Source organism: Bos javanicus, chromosome 22, assembly GCF_032452875.1.
Source record: "Bos javanicus breed banteng chromosome 22, ARS-OSU_banteng_1.0, whole genome shotgun sequence".
NCBI lineage: Eukaryota > Metazoa > Chordata > Mammalia > Artiodactyla > Bovidae > Bos > Bos javanicus.
Window position 1 is genome coordinate 10,611,720 of NC_083889.1, and position 16,120 is coordinate 10,627,839.

Genomic DNA, 16,120 nt, shown 5'->3' on the forward strand with positions numbered 1-16,120 from the left:
AAGAAGTACCATAGGCTGTGTGCGTTAGGTGTGGCCAGTTCAGTTCAGTGGCTCAGTTGTGTCCCGCACTTTGTGACCCCGTGACTTCAGCACACCAGGCTTCCCTGTCCATCACCAAATCCCGGAGCCCACTCAAACTCATGTCCATCACGTCGGTGATGCCATCCAGCCATCTCATCCTTTGTCTTCCTCTTCTCCTCCCGCCTTCAATCTTTCCCAGCATCAGGGCCTTTTCCAGTGAGTCAGTTCTTCGCATCAGGTAGCCAAAGCACTGGAGTTTCAGCTTCAGCATCAGTCCTTCCAATGAATATTCAGGACTGATTTCCTTCAGGATTGACAGGTTGGATTTCCATGCAGTCTAAGAGACTTTCAAGAGTCTTCTCCAACACCACAGTTCAAAAGCATCAATTCTTCCGGGCTCTGCTTTCTTTACAGTCGAACTCTCACATCCATAGGTGTGTCCATGGGTCACCAAATCTTCCTTGCCTCATTGAAAACTCTACTATTCCTCTGGTTCAAGCCCCGCGAGATCCCTCGGTTGTAGTGCTCCCCTAGACGGGTGTAAGAACCACCAGGAGGCAGTGTAGGCCCCAGTCGGCCCAAGGGAGAGCTGCAGGCTCCGCTCTCTGATTGGGCCAAATCCCCAGCGTGGAGGAAAGGGATCCCAGTTCCGGAGAAGTTGAGGACCAAGCAGAGGTGGTGGGTAGGAGGCTGTGCAGATTGTTGCGCCAGGGAAATGCAGTCTGAGGTCGTCCTAACCGCCCCCCAACTCCTTCGGGGACCACTGCCCTTCCAGGAGGTTCCTTTCTATTCCCTCCTGCAGTGAGAGGGTCACTCCTCCACCGGCGCCATGAGCATGCCGGTGAGCGTCAAGATGTCGGGGGCCTTGCCGGCTTCTTTCCACCAGCACCCCTAGAATGGAAGGCCGAGCACCCAGTAAGTACTCCATGTCCAAGATAAGACTCAACCGGGGCAGATGGGCACGAGGCGCATCTACCCCGGGCTTGCCCCCCTAGTTTCTTTGTTGGAGGGGACGAGAGGTCCGGGGGCGGGGCTCAAGGCCATTGGCTGACCATTTCCTGTCTCCCGGACAATCGCGGCGGCCTAGCTAGGGTGAGAAGTCATCGTGACCAAAACCTGTCGGAGGGGGCTGTGCGCGCGCCCGGTCCCTCGAGGTGCACGGCTCGAAGCACTCGTTTTTCCAAAGGTGGCCGAGAGCAACCCCATTGGAGCGCTCGCCCGCGAGATGGGAGACATCGAAGCGCCTCTTTAAAACACACGATGACAAACACCCCCTCCCACCCAGCGGCGACGTGCACGTGACAATTTTCGGGCCCTCGCAACTACGTGGAAACTTGGAATAGGTCTGCGGCTGCATACAGCCGGGCGCCGGGGTCTCTGCGCCCCCGCCCCGCTCGTCGCAGCGGAGGGGGCCGAGCTACCGCGAGCAGGCGACCCCGCCCGCTGAGTCCGTCCCCGGGGAAGCGGCTCCCGAGGCGGCAGCGGCGGCGCGGGCCATGTGGGACGCGCGGGTAACTAGGTGCGTAGAGGCGCAGGACGCGCGGGGGGCGCCTCCGGCCTTCAGCCGTGCCTCTTTCCGGCGGGAGGGAGGCGGCCGCGCGCTGGGGCCGGCGTCCCCCGAGGCCGCAGCGGGGCAGGCGGTCCCTGCGCTCATCTAGGTGCAGACGCGGGCCTGTTGCGCGGGGTCCGGCGCGGGGTGGGGGTGGGGGGCTGCTCCGGGATTCCTGGCGCCTGGGGAAGGGGCGCGCGTTGCGACAGGACTGCGGCGGCGCGCGGCCTGCCACGTCCCCAACCCGGCACCAAATCTGCGGCTCCGGGGCCCGCCTCCCGCCTCCTCCGGTAGATCCCAGGGCAGCGAATGTTAAGACCAGCGGACGCGCCCGCGGGGCACGCGTCGGACTGGCCGGCGCCCGGGCGCGGGCCGGGATTTGCCGGGACCTTAGGGGAGTGCTGGCCGCTTCCTAGCTGGAGGAGGTTGGCGAATCCAGCCCCGAGCAGGCCTCTTCCCCAGCCCGCCCGATCGTGAGCTGGGCTTTCCTCAGGCCCACCGTCCTCGGCCAGAAGAGTTGGGAGGAGGGGATAGCACTAAGGGCCCGGGGTTCAGAGGCGGAGTCCCAAAAACCCAGGCTTCTGCTTCCGAGCGTTTGCATATGCGGGCTCGGAGCCTGGAGCCTGGAGCCTGGGAGATGCACTCCGCCCCCTCGCCGCACACCTACTGGGAGCCTGGAGCATTAGCCACCTGGTTGAAACTGCCTTTCTGCAGCCCGATTCCCGGCTAGGGGCGTTTCTAGGAGTCTGCAAGCTTTGATTCATACTAGGCAAAATTTTGTAGAAGGCAATGGCACCCCACTCTAGTACTCTTGCCTGGAAAATCCCATGGACGGCGAAGCCTGGTGGGCTGCAGTACATGGGGTCGCAAAGAGTCGGGCACTACTGAGCGACTTCACTTTCACTTTTCACTTTCATGCATTGGAGAAGGAAATGGCAACCCACTCCAGTATCCCAGGGACAGAGGAGCCTAGTGGGCTGCTGTCTATGGGATCGCACAGAGTCGGACACGACTGAAGTGACTTAGCAGCAGGCAAAATTTATCGGGAGATGTACAATTTGCCAAAAAAAAAATTTTTTTTTAAGAGGACCGAGAAAGGGGTGGGCTCTGAGGTTTCTAGTCCCCAGTCCAGTTGTTGACCTAATCAGTCCTTTACGTGGGAGGAAAGCAGGGAGCCCAGGGCCTTCAGCACCGAGGTTCAGCCCCTGCCTGGCGCTGAGCTTCCCAAGTGCCAGGCACCTTTCTGAGGCAAGACTGTTACCCGGATGGCTTGGTCTTTTGTGGATTATCCTGTTTTGTGCTTTATAGAAAGTACTACCCTGGAGGAGAGTCAGAAATTTCAATTGTTTTGCAGCCATCTCTGTTTTGTACAGTTGCAGGATGGATGCATGAGCTCTGAGTACCCTCTGCCGGCCTTTGTATCCTCCACAGGAGATGGAGGGGGAATGGGTGTATGGGGGCATCTGTCCCCAGGGTCAGATCCCACTGCTTCCAGCCTATAAGCTTCTGTCTTTTCCTGACCGAGATCCACAATAGAGATCCGCACCCAGGCACATGCATATATCAGTGTAAAACTCCAAGAAGAGCGCCGTGAGTGCTAAGTCGATTCACTCATGTGGGAGTTGCTGTGAACCCATGGACTGTAGCCTGCCAGGGTCCTCTGACCATGGGATTTTCCAGGCAAGAACACTGGCTGGAGTAGGTTGCCATGCCCTTCTCCAGAGGAGTTCCCCCACTCAGGGATCCAACGGTGTCTCTTATTTTCTTTACCACTAGTGCCATCTGGGAAGCCCCCAAGAAGAGCCTCACAGGATATTTACACTCTACGGAGTGAGGACAGTGATATTTTCTATTCTATTCCATATTCTGTTTTGTTTTTTTTTTTAACCTAGTCATAATCCGTTAACTTGGTTTGATCACTGACTAATCAGTCCGCAGTGGCAAGTGTAAGCTTCTTTGAGGCACCCCCAGAGAGGTGGAGGAGAGTATCCATATTTCCCTGGGAACTAAGTCTGGAAGGGATGAATTGGTTTAGGAGACATGAAGGAAGCTGAGATTCAAACTTGAGTAAGGAGAGTACTAGAGGTTGTGGCTGCAAAGGCAGGCTGAAGGATGCTTCTGGTTCCTCTGGTTCCATCTGTCTGGCCCCACCAGGCTTTCTGCCTGCCAGGAGCCCAGTGAATGGGTGGGGCCTCCTGTGAGTGCTGGGGAGGTAGCAGAGGAACGGCTTCTTGCCATTGTCTTTTTTTTTTTTTTTTGAGTAAGCAGGAAGGAGAATGCTGAAAGGCTGCCAGGAGCCCTGGATTCATACATTCCAAAAGGGACTCTTTTAAGTCTCTGCACACAATTTCACAGCGGGGTCAGCAGCAGGGCAGTGAACATTTTATAGATGAAGAAGCTGAGGCTCATCACCTGGTAGTCGTTACAGCTAATTAGTAGTAGATCTGGCCTTAGACACCCACTCTCTCAGGGACCGAAAAGAGACTTGATGGAATTCTTCAACGTCTCTTTGTTGATCGGTTCTTTTTTCCTGCACTTGCTACCAAAGGCCCGTTGCTATGCTGTGTACCTTCTTAGTATTTTATTTTTGCTTCTTGGGATGAAGATTCTGTTAGCGGGCAAAATAGAGCGCGTGAGCCTCTGTCTAGGTGGGAAAGGTAAGTGACCTTGAGGATGCTCTTAAAAACTGAAGTGGGGCTGGGTTGTGGGCCTCTGGTCATTGTCCTGGGTGTGGCAGTGCTTTCCTTGGCCTCCAAGAACAATTCCATTGCCTTTCCAGACAGAAAAGTGGAGCTGACCGATTGGCGCCCTGCCTCTGGGTTTCCAGGCACTGACACAGCTGACCGTGTCTCATGACTTTTGTAACAAGTTTCCTTGAAGTGTAGCCTGAGTTTCTTAAGGCCCAGAAATCTTTGTTTGGACACATCTTTATAAGAAGGAAGAACTAGGGGGAAATGGACAGTCTCTTTAGCAAAGATGACTCTTTATGTTACCACTGAGATCTATGGTGGGACAGTGGCAAGGGTGGAGAGAACATTTGGTTTTAAACTTTATTTTTTTTTAATTTTTGGCTTCACTGTGCGACTTGCAGGGTCTTAGTTCCCTGACCAGGGAATGAACCCACACCCTCAGCAGTGAAAGCATGTAGAGTCCTAACCACTGGACCACTGGGGAACTACACACTGCTATATTTAAAATTGGTAACCAACAAGGACCTACCGCATAGCACAAAGAACTCTGCTCAATGTTATGTGGCAGCCTGGATGGGAGGGGAGTTTGGGGGAGAATGGATGTATATCACTGAGTCCCTTTGCTGTTCACCTGAAATACCTCAATACAAAATTTAAAAAAGGCAAAATAAGAAACTTTAAAAAAAGGTATTGAAGCAGGTAAACAGACATCTTTCGAACCCCAAAATGTCGCAATGCCCAAACCAAGATCAGTATTCTTCCCTTCGGTCACTAAGGTTGTCCATTTTGCCTGATCAGACATTTTTCTTTGTCTCAGATTTCCTAAGTAAGCATTGCTTTGTTTCCTTGATTTTATGGAACATCTGAAAGTGTGACTGAGCCTTACCTGTAACCCCCGACCCAGTTTACCTGAATCAACTCCATCTTTTGCCTGGGCGTTCAACATCAGCATCAGTGCCCACCTGCATCCCCATAGCACATTTGTCTTAGCTTCTTTGAACCTGGTGAGCTGGTGGGACCTCCTGTGTGTTTGTCGGAGACAAGCTGAGTCTGGATTTAGCTATTTCTGTTTGAAGTTCTGATGACATCTAGATTGAGATGTTTTTATCTTGTAAGTGCTGAGTCCTCCTGTCAATGAAAAGAAAGATTGCTGACCTTAGAAAACGGTGATGACCTTTTGAAGGTGCAGGGGTAGAAAAGTGTTCCCTTCTTTCCTTTTATGTTCTTTGGCTGGTTCTAATAATTAAAATTGACACAAGGGATTAACAGGAGAAAAGCAAATTTAATTTCCTGCATATGGGTGTGCAATAAAAATATGAGACTCAAAGAAGTCTAACTGATTCAGGAAGCTTTTATGCCTTTTAGGCAAAGAAACAAGGAGCTTTGACAAAGGGGCTTGGGCTTGGGGTAATAAACTGGTGAAAAAATAACAAGGTTTGTTTACACAGCTCTCTCACCCTAAATTCTCTATCTCTGCTGATAAGGATGCCTCCTACCCTTCTGGTACAGAGAGGGTGCCTTTCCCATGGGAAATTTATTTTTCGCTTTCAGAGGGGGAAGGAGGGTCAGAGTGTCCTTTTCGCACCAGCTGTTTCTCAACTACGTTTGATACAAAATAATAATCACTATGCCAGAGTGGCACATTATAGGGTAGCATGTTCAGAGGAAACCAGGCCATTTGGGGGGAAGCTGCACAACAGAAAATATAGAGAATTACCGCACTCTACTGAGTAGTTTGAGTTACTGTGAAAAGTACTTGGATCACAAGTGTCAACTGGGATGAGCTTCGTGTCCAGCCGCGGTCCCTGGGGATCTCGCCTGTGGTCACCCTTGGATCACCTCATCCATTGTCCATCAGGGTCCACTCTACCTCGAGCCTCAAAAATTGGTAACTTCGAAGGCTCACTGGCGTCTGGAGTCTGAACCCACTGTCCAGTTACTAAGGGTCTCTGTAATGTGGACTCAGATTTTGTCTCTAATATACCCTTTGTTCTCCCGTCAGCGTCTTACCTGGTCTTGCCACTTTTTGCTTTCTCGCTTTCCAAGGCAGTTGTGCTCCTCACATACCAGAGGGCCAGTATACCTCATATCCTGGCCGATGGAGGATTTAAGCACGTGAGACCTAGGCACTGCTAACGGGGGCAGAACAGAGTCAGTGCCGGGCAGCCCAGGGAGAAAGGGTGAGTGGACATGCAGACAAGCCTTCCAGAAGGGTTCCCAGCTCCTGAATCCTCCATCCCTGGACGAAGTCTGGGAGGTAAGCTTTGTGCTACGCCCAGACGGATGGAGGGCACTTCCAGCAGGCCGGATTGAGGGGCGCCGGAGAAGAGAGGGTCATTCCAGGTAAAGGGGGCAGCTTATTATGAAGAATAATGACGAGCACCATTTCCTTATATACAAACACGTCACGAGGACGTGTGTAGAGGTTCTACTAGGTGAGCGTAGCCGCTGGTTCACCCCACCTGGAATGGTCCTCTTGGACTGGGCATGCGCAGGAGGCCATGAGGAAGGAGGTGGGCAAATGTCTTTTAACAACTCCCAGATAAATAGGTTTTAGAGATCTAGTTAACTCACAGCATAATGATAATAGCCAACAACATTGTATTATAAACCGCAAAGTTGCCAAGAGACCAGATCTTCATTTTTCCCATTACAAAAAAGAAATGATACTTGTCTGTCATCATAGAGGTATTAGCTAATGCTATGGTGGCAAGCATATTGAAACAGATAAATATAAAATCAACACCTTGGGGACTTCCCTGGTGGTCTGGTGGTTGGGACTCCGGCTTCCAATGCAGGGGATGTGGGTTTGATCCTTGGTTGGGGAGGTAAGAGTCCCACATGCAGCGAGGCTAGGCCAAAAGAGTAAAAAAACTGTAAAAAAAAATCAACTCACTGCACACCTTAAACTTACAAAAGGTTATATATCAATTATATTTAAACAATATTGTTTTATGAAAGAGGAAAAAAGAAAAATGGTGAGCAAAAAGTCTTGTATGCCAAACCAATATAATATGCTACCTTGTATGCTTCCAATATGGGCTTCCCAGGGGGCTCAGTGAGTAAAGAATCTACCTGCAGTGCTGGAGACGCAGGAGACGCGAGTTCAATCCTTGTGTTGGGAAGATCCCTTGGAGGAGGGCATGGTAACCCACTCCAGTATTCTTGCCTGGGGAATCCCAAGGACAGAGGAGCCTGGCGAGCTACAGTCCGTTAGGGTCGCAAAGAGCTGGACACGACTGAAGCGGCTTAGCCCTCGTGCATGCTACCGATAGTTGACTTTGTGCCTGGCTCTGTGTTAAATGCCTTTCATGTATTATTTATTCCTCGGAGAAATACTGTAAGCAATGCCCGTTTTACAGGTCTCTCTGCCCCTGAGTGTGAGCTTCATGAGGGCAGCAGAGACGTGGGTCTCTGCACATGTCCTGGCATCTAGCAGAGGGCCTGGCACACAGAAGGTGCTCAATGCTTGCTGACTGGCTGAGGAAAGAGGAAGTCCAGTCATAGAGGTGACTCCGGCCGTGTTTAGCATTAAAGAAACTGAAGGTGAGGGTTAGGGAATTGGCTGTCTGACCCCAGGCCTGGCATAGCCCCAGTGGGACTGGATCCCAGGGTTGTGGACTTGGTCTTTTGTGAGGAGGAGGCACGCTTGTCCTCCCTGTGGGGCTGGCCCCAGCCTTGTGACTGCAAAGCTGTGTGACTGGGAAGGGGCCAGATGAATTTGGGATCATGTGGTTACAACAGGGAGAAGGCTGGAAAGGTAAGTTGAAGGATGTGTGTGTGTTTAAACAGCTTTGTATTTTATTTAGAAGGCTGGGAAAACGGATGGCTGTCTTTTCAGCCTGGCCAAAGTTCACACTTTTTTCAAGACCAAGGGCAAAACCCTGTGTTTCAGGAACCTGTCAGCTGGTGCTAGAACTTCGGAGGGACTCAGATCTCCCCAGCGTTGCTAAGGTACCTCCCTTTGAGGAGGTGCCTTTCAGGGACCCTGTCTGGGGGAGACTCTTATTTAGGGGAGCTCCTGGGCACCTCTGGACCCTTCCCAGGCCCCAGTGGATGGTGTTTCAGGCTCTCCACTGGTTTGTCTTGCCTTTCAGAGGGGTGGGAAGAGGAACAGAGGCCATTAATCTGCATCTGAAATGTTACAGGGTCTTAGGTAGCTCAGCGGTAAAGAATCCACCTACCACGCAGGAGACGTGGGTTTGATCCTTGGGTCGGGAAATTCCACAGAGAGTAGCATGGAGGGCTACAGTTCAGGGGGTTGCAAAAATTGGACACAACTTAGCAAATGAAGAGCAGCAGCAGCAAAATATTACAGAGGGGCCTGGGAAGGGATGTGGAGCGGAGCCCGCCTGGGCTGACCTTTGTTCTAGGGCTGTCGTGGGGTGGGGGTGGGGCTGTGCCCTCCTTGGGGCTGCTCCCACTTCACAACCATCCGTAGCTCCCAGGTGCTCTGAGGGAGAGTGGGAAGCCCAAATACCGGGACTGTGGCAGTAGCTGGGCCGCCTGGATTTAGCACAGATCCTGAGTCAAGACTTCTGAGCAGCCTGTGCGTGCCCCTGTGGAACACCCTCTTTGGTCTTCAGGCAGAGTCCGGAATGCCAACTTTTCAGGGTCACTGTTTTGGGCATTCGATTTTCATTTTCAAAGCCACCCTTTCTGTTTTCCCCAGTCCCCTGACCCTTTCTTCACTTAACCTCTCAGGGTGTTGTGAACACAGATTTTGGTATCAGACTTAGGTTTGTGCCTTGTTTAGAGACGTCCCTTTTCTTCGATTAAACCCGTTTCCGGACCTGTAAAACTGGGATCATAATTATACCTCCCTCACTGGCACTGTTAGGAACAATTTGATGATAGAATGTCTGAGAAGGGCTTAGCACAGGGCCTGGCGTGGAATAAGTGCTTGGTGAATTTTACCTGTTATCATGCAGCTACCCAGGACTGCCCTCATCCAGATAGTACAGTGCAAACAGGCCAGTCTGTGGCACACACAGGAGAAACTGCCCACCCCTGGCCACCACAGGGAGGGGGGTCTCCTTATGGCCTTCCTCTTTGGGGGTCAAGTGATTAAGACTCCACTTCTGAGCCAGGAGTTGAGATGTATCCTTCTCGGCCCTTCAGCAATATTTCCAGTGCCCTGGTGGTTTTAGAGACTTGGAACATTTGCCTTTCATTTCACCTGCACACTATCCAATACTAAAATGTGCCCAAAAGCTCTTAGCTTGTCCTTCCTTAGAGAATGAACTTCTTTAATCTGAGTTTACATTCTTTCTTGTCTTTTTTTTTTTTTTTGGAGTTAAAAGATTCCATCTCTTGTGAAATTATGCAGACAGCAGATGGCACACATTTATTTATTTTTTAAGATGGTACACTTAAAAAAAAATTCTGATTTGGCAAATCAAGGAGTTGGCAACCTTATTTAGGCTCCCTTTGATTTCTTTCCTGTGTGTGCAAATGTTACTGTTTGTCAAAAAAAAAAAAAAATCTAGGAGTCACTGATTTATAGGATTATTCTTTGCTGTTAGCATTTTTCAGTGCCTGGCACTGTCATATCACAGGTGACATGTGGCCCTGTTTGCTGACTTTTGGATTTTCAACAGGTGCTTATAAATTTGGGTCATCTTTCTCCTTGGTTTTCCCCCAATAACCAACAGCTTTGGCAGTATGATCTTGGTTGTTTTTGATTTGTACTTTGTGTGGTTGGCTTTTCTTAACATTTGTGTCTTGTTGTAAAATTTAGTTTGTGCCTTAAGAGTTCAGTGTATGGGGGAGAGCAGAAAAACAGTGGCTAGCATGGAGCTTTTGAGACCTAGCACAGGGCCTGAAATACTGAGACTGTGGGGGAAATATATTTAATATGTTGAAAACTGGTTAGGTCCTAACTCAGGGCCCTAAGCAGTTTTAAAAGCTACACACACAGGGCCTGGGCAGAAATGTTCACAGCAGCAGGGCTGACTTTAGCTGGGGTGAGCGCGGCAGGTGACAGGTTTGCTGGGGTTCAGAGTGTCAGTGGTGGAGGAGGACCACAGGTCTGAAAGTCCTTTGGAACTTTTATGGAAATTGTGCTTGAGAGGAGGTGGGGGTGGGGCCTCAAGACCCTGGAGGGCTTTTGTAACCAGGGGGCAGCCTGTGATCTGATGGATCCAGGGATGTCTCACTGATGGTGATAAAGAAGTTGAGCAGGAGCTGGGTGACTCTGAGGTGTGCGTGTGTGTGCCTAGTCACTCAGTCGTGTCCAGCTCTTTTGCGACCCCATGGGGTGTAGCCCCCTAGGCTCCTCCGTCCATGGGATTTCCCAGGCAAGAATACTGGAGTGGGTTGCCATTTCCTTCTCTAGGGGATCTTTCTGACCCAGGGATTGAACCTCAGTCTCCTGTGTCTCCTGCATTGGCAAGTGGGTTCTTTACCACTGCTCCACCTGGGAAGCCCCTTAGTCTGGGGCAAGGAGAGCTAATAACAAAGATGGGGAGGATGTGTCCAGAGGGTGTGTGTGAACCCAGCTTGGGGATGGCTGTTCTGGGACCTGCATGCCTCTTAGGGGAGACAGAGCTGAGGGTGAGGTGGGGAACAGGTGACTTGCACTGGGCTGCTATAGGGCACTTTGAGTGTTCATGCTTGGATGCACAGATTCATTCTGGCTCAAGTCTTTGTTATGCAAACAGAATGGCACACAGGACTCATCTGGGGTGTGAATGTGTGGCCACCTAGAAAGAATGATGCCGAAATCATTCTGAAGCCTCATCAGGCCCTGCAGGAAGGAATACTGTGATCAGAGGGCTGGGTGGGTGGGTGGGGGGAGGCAGAACCCCTGATAGGGAGCTGTGTCTAATGTGAAGTTGTAGAGAGGGGGGGAATAGGCACTAGTCAATGAAAGAAAAATTGCCAAGGACTTGGGCAAAAGGTAGAAGGTTCTGGAAGGCTGCTACTGTCTTTGGCAACCAGGGAAGGGGCAAGGAGCTTGTGGGCCTCAGAGGCAGGGAAATGTGGGGTTGTAGGGCCCCAGAAGGCCCTCCTTCTGCCCCTCCTTTCTCTGGGTAAAGGTACCGTTATTTCTCACCGAGAGGGTTTTCTTTTCAGAGTTGGGGTGGGGGATAAGGCTGCGCCCCTCTGGAGCTGCCTACTTGAGTGGGGAACTTTTCCCAAAGTTCCAGTCCAAAACCCCAGGGAAGGGGACTCTCGGGCCTGCAGGTCTGGCACCCAGAGCCCACGTGAGATCCTGGACCCCGCTGCACGCACCTTGGCCTTCCATTCAAAGGAACAATTGCAGGAGAGAAGGATTTGGGTCCATTTTCATACTTGACAGCACTGACCCCTTCCACTCTTCGTTCAAGGCCTTGAATCACAGATTTTTCTCAGCTGCTTAACTGACTGGCAATTTCAGAGAACCCCTGTGAAAACAGATCTGAGGGCTATGGTCTTTTCTTCCCTCCCCTCAGAGCTATGTTTTTTTTTTTTTTTTAATTCTTATTGGCGTATAGTTGATGCACAATATTGTTAGCTTTCGGTGTACAGCATAGTGAATCAGTTATACACATACGTGTATCCACTCTTTTTTTTAGTCTTTTCCCATATCGGTCATTACAGTGTGTTGAGTCGAGTTCCCTGTGCTATACAGAAGGTCATTATTAGTTATCTGTTTTATGTGTGTGCGCGTGCTCAGTCACTTCAGTCGTGTCCAGCTCTTTGTAGACCCTGTGGACTGTAGCCCACCAGGCTCCTCTGTCCATGGGATTCTCCAGGCAAGAATACTGGAGTGTGTTGCCATGCCCTCCTCCAGGAGATCTTCCCAACCCAGGGATCAAACCCAGGTCTCCTGCATCTCCTGCATAGCAGGTGGATTCTTTATCGATAAGCCCCTGGGGAAGCCCCATTTTGTGTATAGTAGTCTGTATATGTTAATCCCTATCTCCCAATTTATCCCTCTCCCTCCTTTCCCCTCTGGTGACCATAAGATTATTCTACATCTGTAACTCTGTTTCTGTTTTGTAAATAAATTCATTTGTACCATTTTTAAAAATTCCACACATAAGCGACACCATACAATATTTGTGCTTCTGTGTCTGACTTACTTCACTCTGTATAACCTCAGGGCTGTGTTTTTTAACAAAATATTTTCTCTTTGCTGGGTAAACAAAACAAAGGTTCTGTAAATGTTACAAGGATCACACAGAAATAATGGAGATCTCCATGGCCTGTACCACTAACCTGAACCTTCCTGGATTTTGGGCAACAGTGGGTTCTAGTCCTGGCTTCCCTGCCCACCCACAGGTGCTATAGACCAGGATGCTGGGTGGAGACAGGTATCAGCCTGGATCTCAGCTCTGATACTCACCCCGGTGTGACTGTGGTCGGGCCCCCCCAATCTCTGAGCCTGGGGAGATTTGGCTTAGAGCATTTCCCTTGCTCTGAAAATTTTAGCCCAACCATCTCACTTTCTGAAATCCTTTCTATTTTAGTAATTCTGAGAACATATTCAGAGAGGTATTACCTTCCTAGGTCTGCAGTAAGAAATTGTATGACCACAAACTGGGTGATTTAACAGAAAGCTATTTTCCCATGGTTGAGGAGCATCCTCTCCATTTTTTCCAGATCTCCCCAGAGATCTCCACTTATTCCTCTCTTAAGTGTCTCTCTAGTGTCTTCTCCCAATAGATCAAATCAAATATATACAAGTACACTAAGCTGTCCTCAGACTCTCCAAGTTGTTCTACAAATTGTTCTCCAAATGGCTTTATTCACCTTCGTTGCGTATTTTGACATCTCTTCATTTGGATCTGCCCTATTTATTCTTCACAATGATAGTGTTCTATTCTGAGTGGTACATTCTTTGTATAAATGTCTCCACTTGTTGGGCTCTTGGATTTGTATCCTTTTTGCTTTGACAGACAATGAGGCAATTAATATCCTCATGTGCTTGAATGAAATATGTCTGTAGAATAAATTCCTAGCAGCTGTGTGAAAAGCTTGTGTATTTCTGTAGAGAGAAGCTGTACTACTTAAGTCTTGTCATCAGCTGTGTGTGAGACTGATTCTCCATCCATAATCTTGCTGCTTAGGGTGTTATTAAACTACTTTCTGAGGTTTCTGATGTACAGAAGTTTTAAACGTTTAATGAATTCATGGCTATCACTGTGTGGTTTCTGCTTTTGGTATCATTAGAATGGCCTTCTTAAATGTGAAGATACTTACAATTTTTTATCGCATTAAAGCCTCTCCAAATTTATGTAATTTGAGAATCAAAAATACAGAAAGGTTACAATGAAAAGGTGGGATTAGGTCTCCCTCCTCCACCCTGTACCCCAATAAAGGTAATTTTATTTCTCATGCATCCTTCCAGAATTTCTTTATTCATATATAAGCAAATGCAGATCTATATATTCTTATTTAGCTCTCCCCTCTGTCTTTTAAAATTTTGCACAAAATGGAGTGTAATGTATACACTATCCTGCATTTGCTTTGTGCAAAAATATTTTGCAAATTATCCCAGATCAGGAAATACAAAGCATCTTCACCTTTTTTTTCATCTTCACCCATTTTTTTTTTCTTTGTTTTTAAAGAAAGTGCATACTTCATTGTGGGGGCAGCTGCACTCTAATTTATTAAACCAGTCCTCTGTTGATGGCCATTCAAGCTCGTCCCAGTCTTTTATTATTATAAACAATTAGACAGTGAATAATGTCATACCATTTCCTGTGTGTGCAGTCGGTTTGCAACATTGATTCCCAGAAGTAGAACTACTGGGGCAAAGGCCCTGTGTGTGTGGCACTTGATTAGATCTGACCAGGTTTCCTCCTAGAGCAGTTGAAGATAATCTGAAACCTGTAGCTGTATTTTCTCTTAGGGCTTTTTTTTTTTTTCCTCAACGCTTTTTAAAAAATGAGAGATTTGCATCTAAGCAAAGGCACAGATTTTAAGGATCCTGTTCAGTGAGCTTTGATGAGTGTACATACCTGTGTGACCCCACCCCAACCACCGAAGAGAACATTCCATCTCGCAGAACGTGCTCTTATCCCCCTTTCCAGTCAGTAACCCTGTCTCCTTCCCTGGGTAACCGCTCTTCTGCTTTCTTAGATTTGCCAGTTCTAGAGCATCAGCCAAATAGAATCCCACAGCCTACAGTCTTCTGAGTCGGGCTTAGCATAATATTCTTGAGGTTCTTCACATTGCTGAGTGTGCCAACCATTGCTTTTCACTGCCCTGGTGTCTTTTTGACACTAGCATTTTTTTTTTCCATCGACTTAGAAGGAATTTTGGTGTATGATGTGTATTCGTTTTCTTTAGCTGCCGTGACAAATGCCCACAAACAGTGGCTTAAAACCATGCAGACGGATAATCTCACAGTCTGTCGGTGAGAAGTCTGGTTCCTGTGGCAGGTTTCACGAGGCTGAAATCAAGATGTTGGCGGCTAGGAGGGTCTGCCCAGAATCCTTTTCTAAGCTCATTCGTGTTGTTGGCAAGATCCAGTTGCTTGCAGCTGTGGGACTGAGGTTCCTGTTACCCGACTATCACCCAGGAGCCTCTCTCTCTTTCCAAGGCCACCTACATCCCTTCCCGTTGCTTCCCCTCCATCTTCGAGGCACAAAGCGATGGGGTTAGTCTTTTTCAGGTTTCACGTCTGCTTCTGCATCTCTCTTGCCTTCCGCTTCTCCAGCATCTTTCTGACTCTAGCCAGATAAGTTTTTCTGCTTTAGAGGGTTAATATAATTAGATTGGGCTCACCTAGATAAGGGCTTCTCTGGAGAAGGAAGTGACAACCCACTCCAGTGTTCTTGCCTGGAAAATCCCATGGACAGAGGAGCCTGATGGGCTACAGTCCATGGGGTCACAAAGAGTCAGACATGACTTAGTGAATGAACACGCACCAGTGTTGTTAGTAGTAAGGAATCTGCCTGCCAATGCAGAAGATGTTAAGAGACGCAGGTTTGATCCCTGCATGGGGAGGATCCCTTGGAGGAGGAAAATACAACCCATAACAGTATTCTTGCCTGGGAAATCCCAATCCATGGAGTCCCAAAAGAGTCAAACACGACTGGGCGACTAAACAATGAGGACAACAAAACAGCCTGGATTCTGTCTATTTACAAAGGCCCTTTAGCCACGTCACGTAATGCATTCACAGGTTCTGGTGGTTGGGGCATGGGCATCTTTGGAGTGTGTGTATGTGTGTCTGTTGTTTGGCCTACCAAATACTATGAATTAGAAATTTAACTTCCAGGACTTCCCTGGCAGTCCAGTGGTTAAGACTCCTCACTGCCATTGCAGAGGGCGCAGGTTCAATTCCTGGCCAGGGAACTAAGATCCTGCATGCCAGGCATTGCAGCCAAAAAGAAAAATTAACATCCTTTCCAGATATTGTGCCAGTTTTACCAACGATTCATTCTTTCCCTGTCTATTTTAAGAGCTACCTTTTTCATACATGGAATTCTTTTATATGTCTACTACTGGATATTTTGTTTTGTTCCACTGATCTGCTTGTTTTCATGTTAATATCATACTTTTAAAACTTAGTTGAGTTTTATAAATACATTTAAAAATGTCAGAAAAGATTTTCTCTTTATACTTCTTTTATTAAGAATATTTTGGCTAGTCTGTCCTGTTTATTCTAAGATGAACTTGAGAATTCTTGCATTAATTTCTTTAAATATCATGTTTTTTAATTGGAATTTTTTTGGAAAGTACATTAATTAATTTAGAGAGGATTTGATATTTTGTAATAGTGAATTTTCCCAAACAGAAACATGTTATGGGGAGAGAGGTGGATTGGGAGTTTGGGATTGACATGCACACACTGCTGTGTTTAAAATAGATAACCAACAAGGACCTACTATATATAGCACAGGGAACTCTGCTCAATATTCTG

At 48.4% G+C, this 16,120-nt stretch overlaps 1 protein-coding gene across 4 annotated transcripts in view; it reads left to right on the plus strand.

The window, feature by feature from the left end:
- Nucleotides 1-645: 645 nt before the first annotated feature.
- The window catches only part of TRANK1 (tetratricopeptide repeat and ankyrin repeat containing 1), a 97,162-nt gene continuing 81,687 nt past the window's right edge, over nucleotides 646-16,120 (plus strand). For 2 of the 4 annotated variants that reach the window (XM_061395880.1, XM_061395883.1), the window contains exon 1: nucleotides 1,092-1,540. In XM_061395880.1, coding sequence (XP_061251864.1) covers nucleotides 1,518-1,540 — 23 coding nt within the window. In that variant the 5' untranslated portion in view covers nucleotides 1,092-1,517. Of the gene's footprint in view, nucleotides 937-1,091; nucleotides 1,541-1,732; nucleotides 4,228-16,120 lie in introns of those variants that run through there. The other 2 variants (XM_061395881.1, XM_061395882.1) reach the window with 2 other exon arrangements.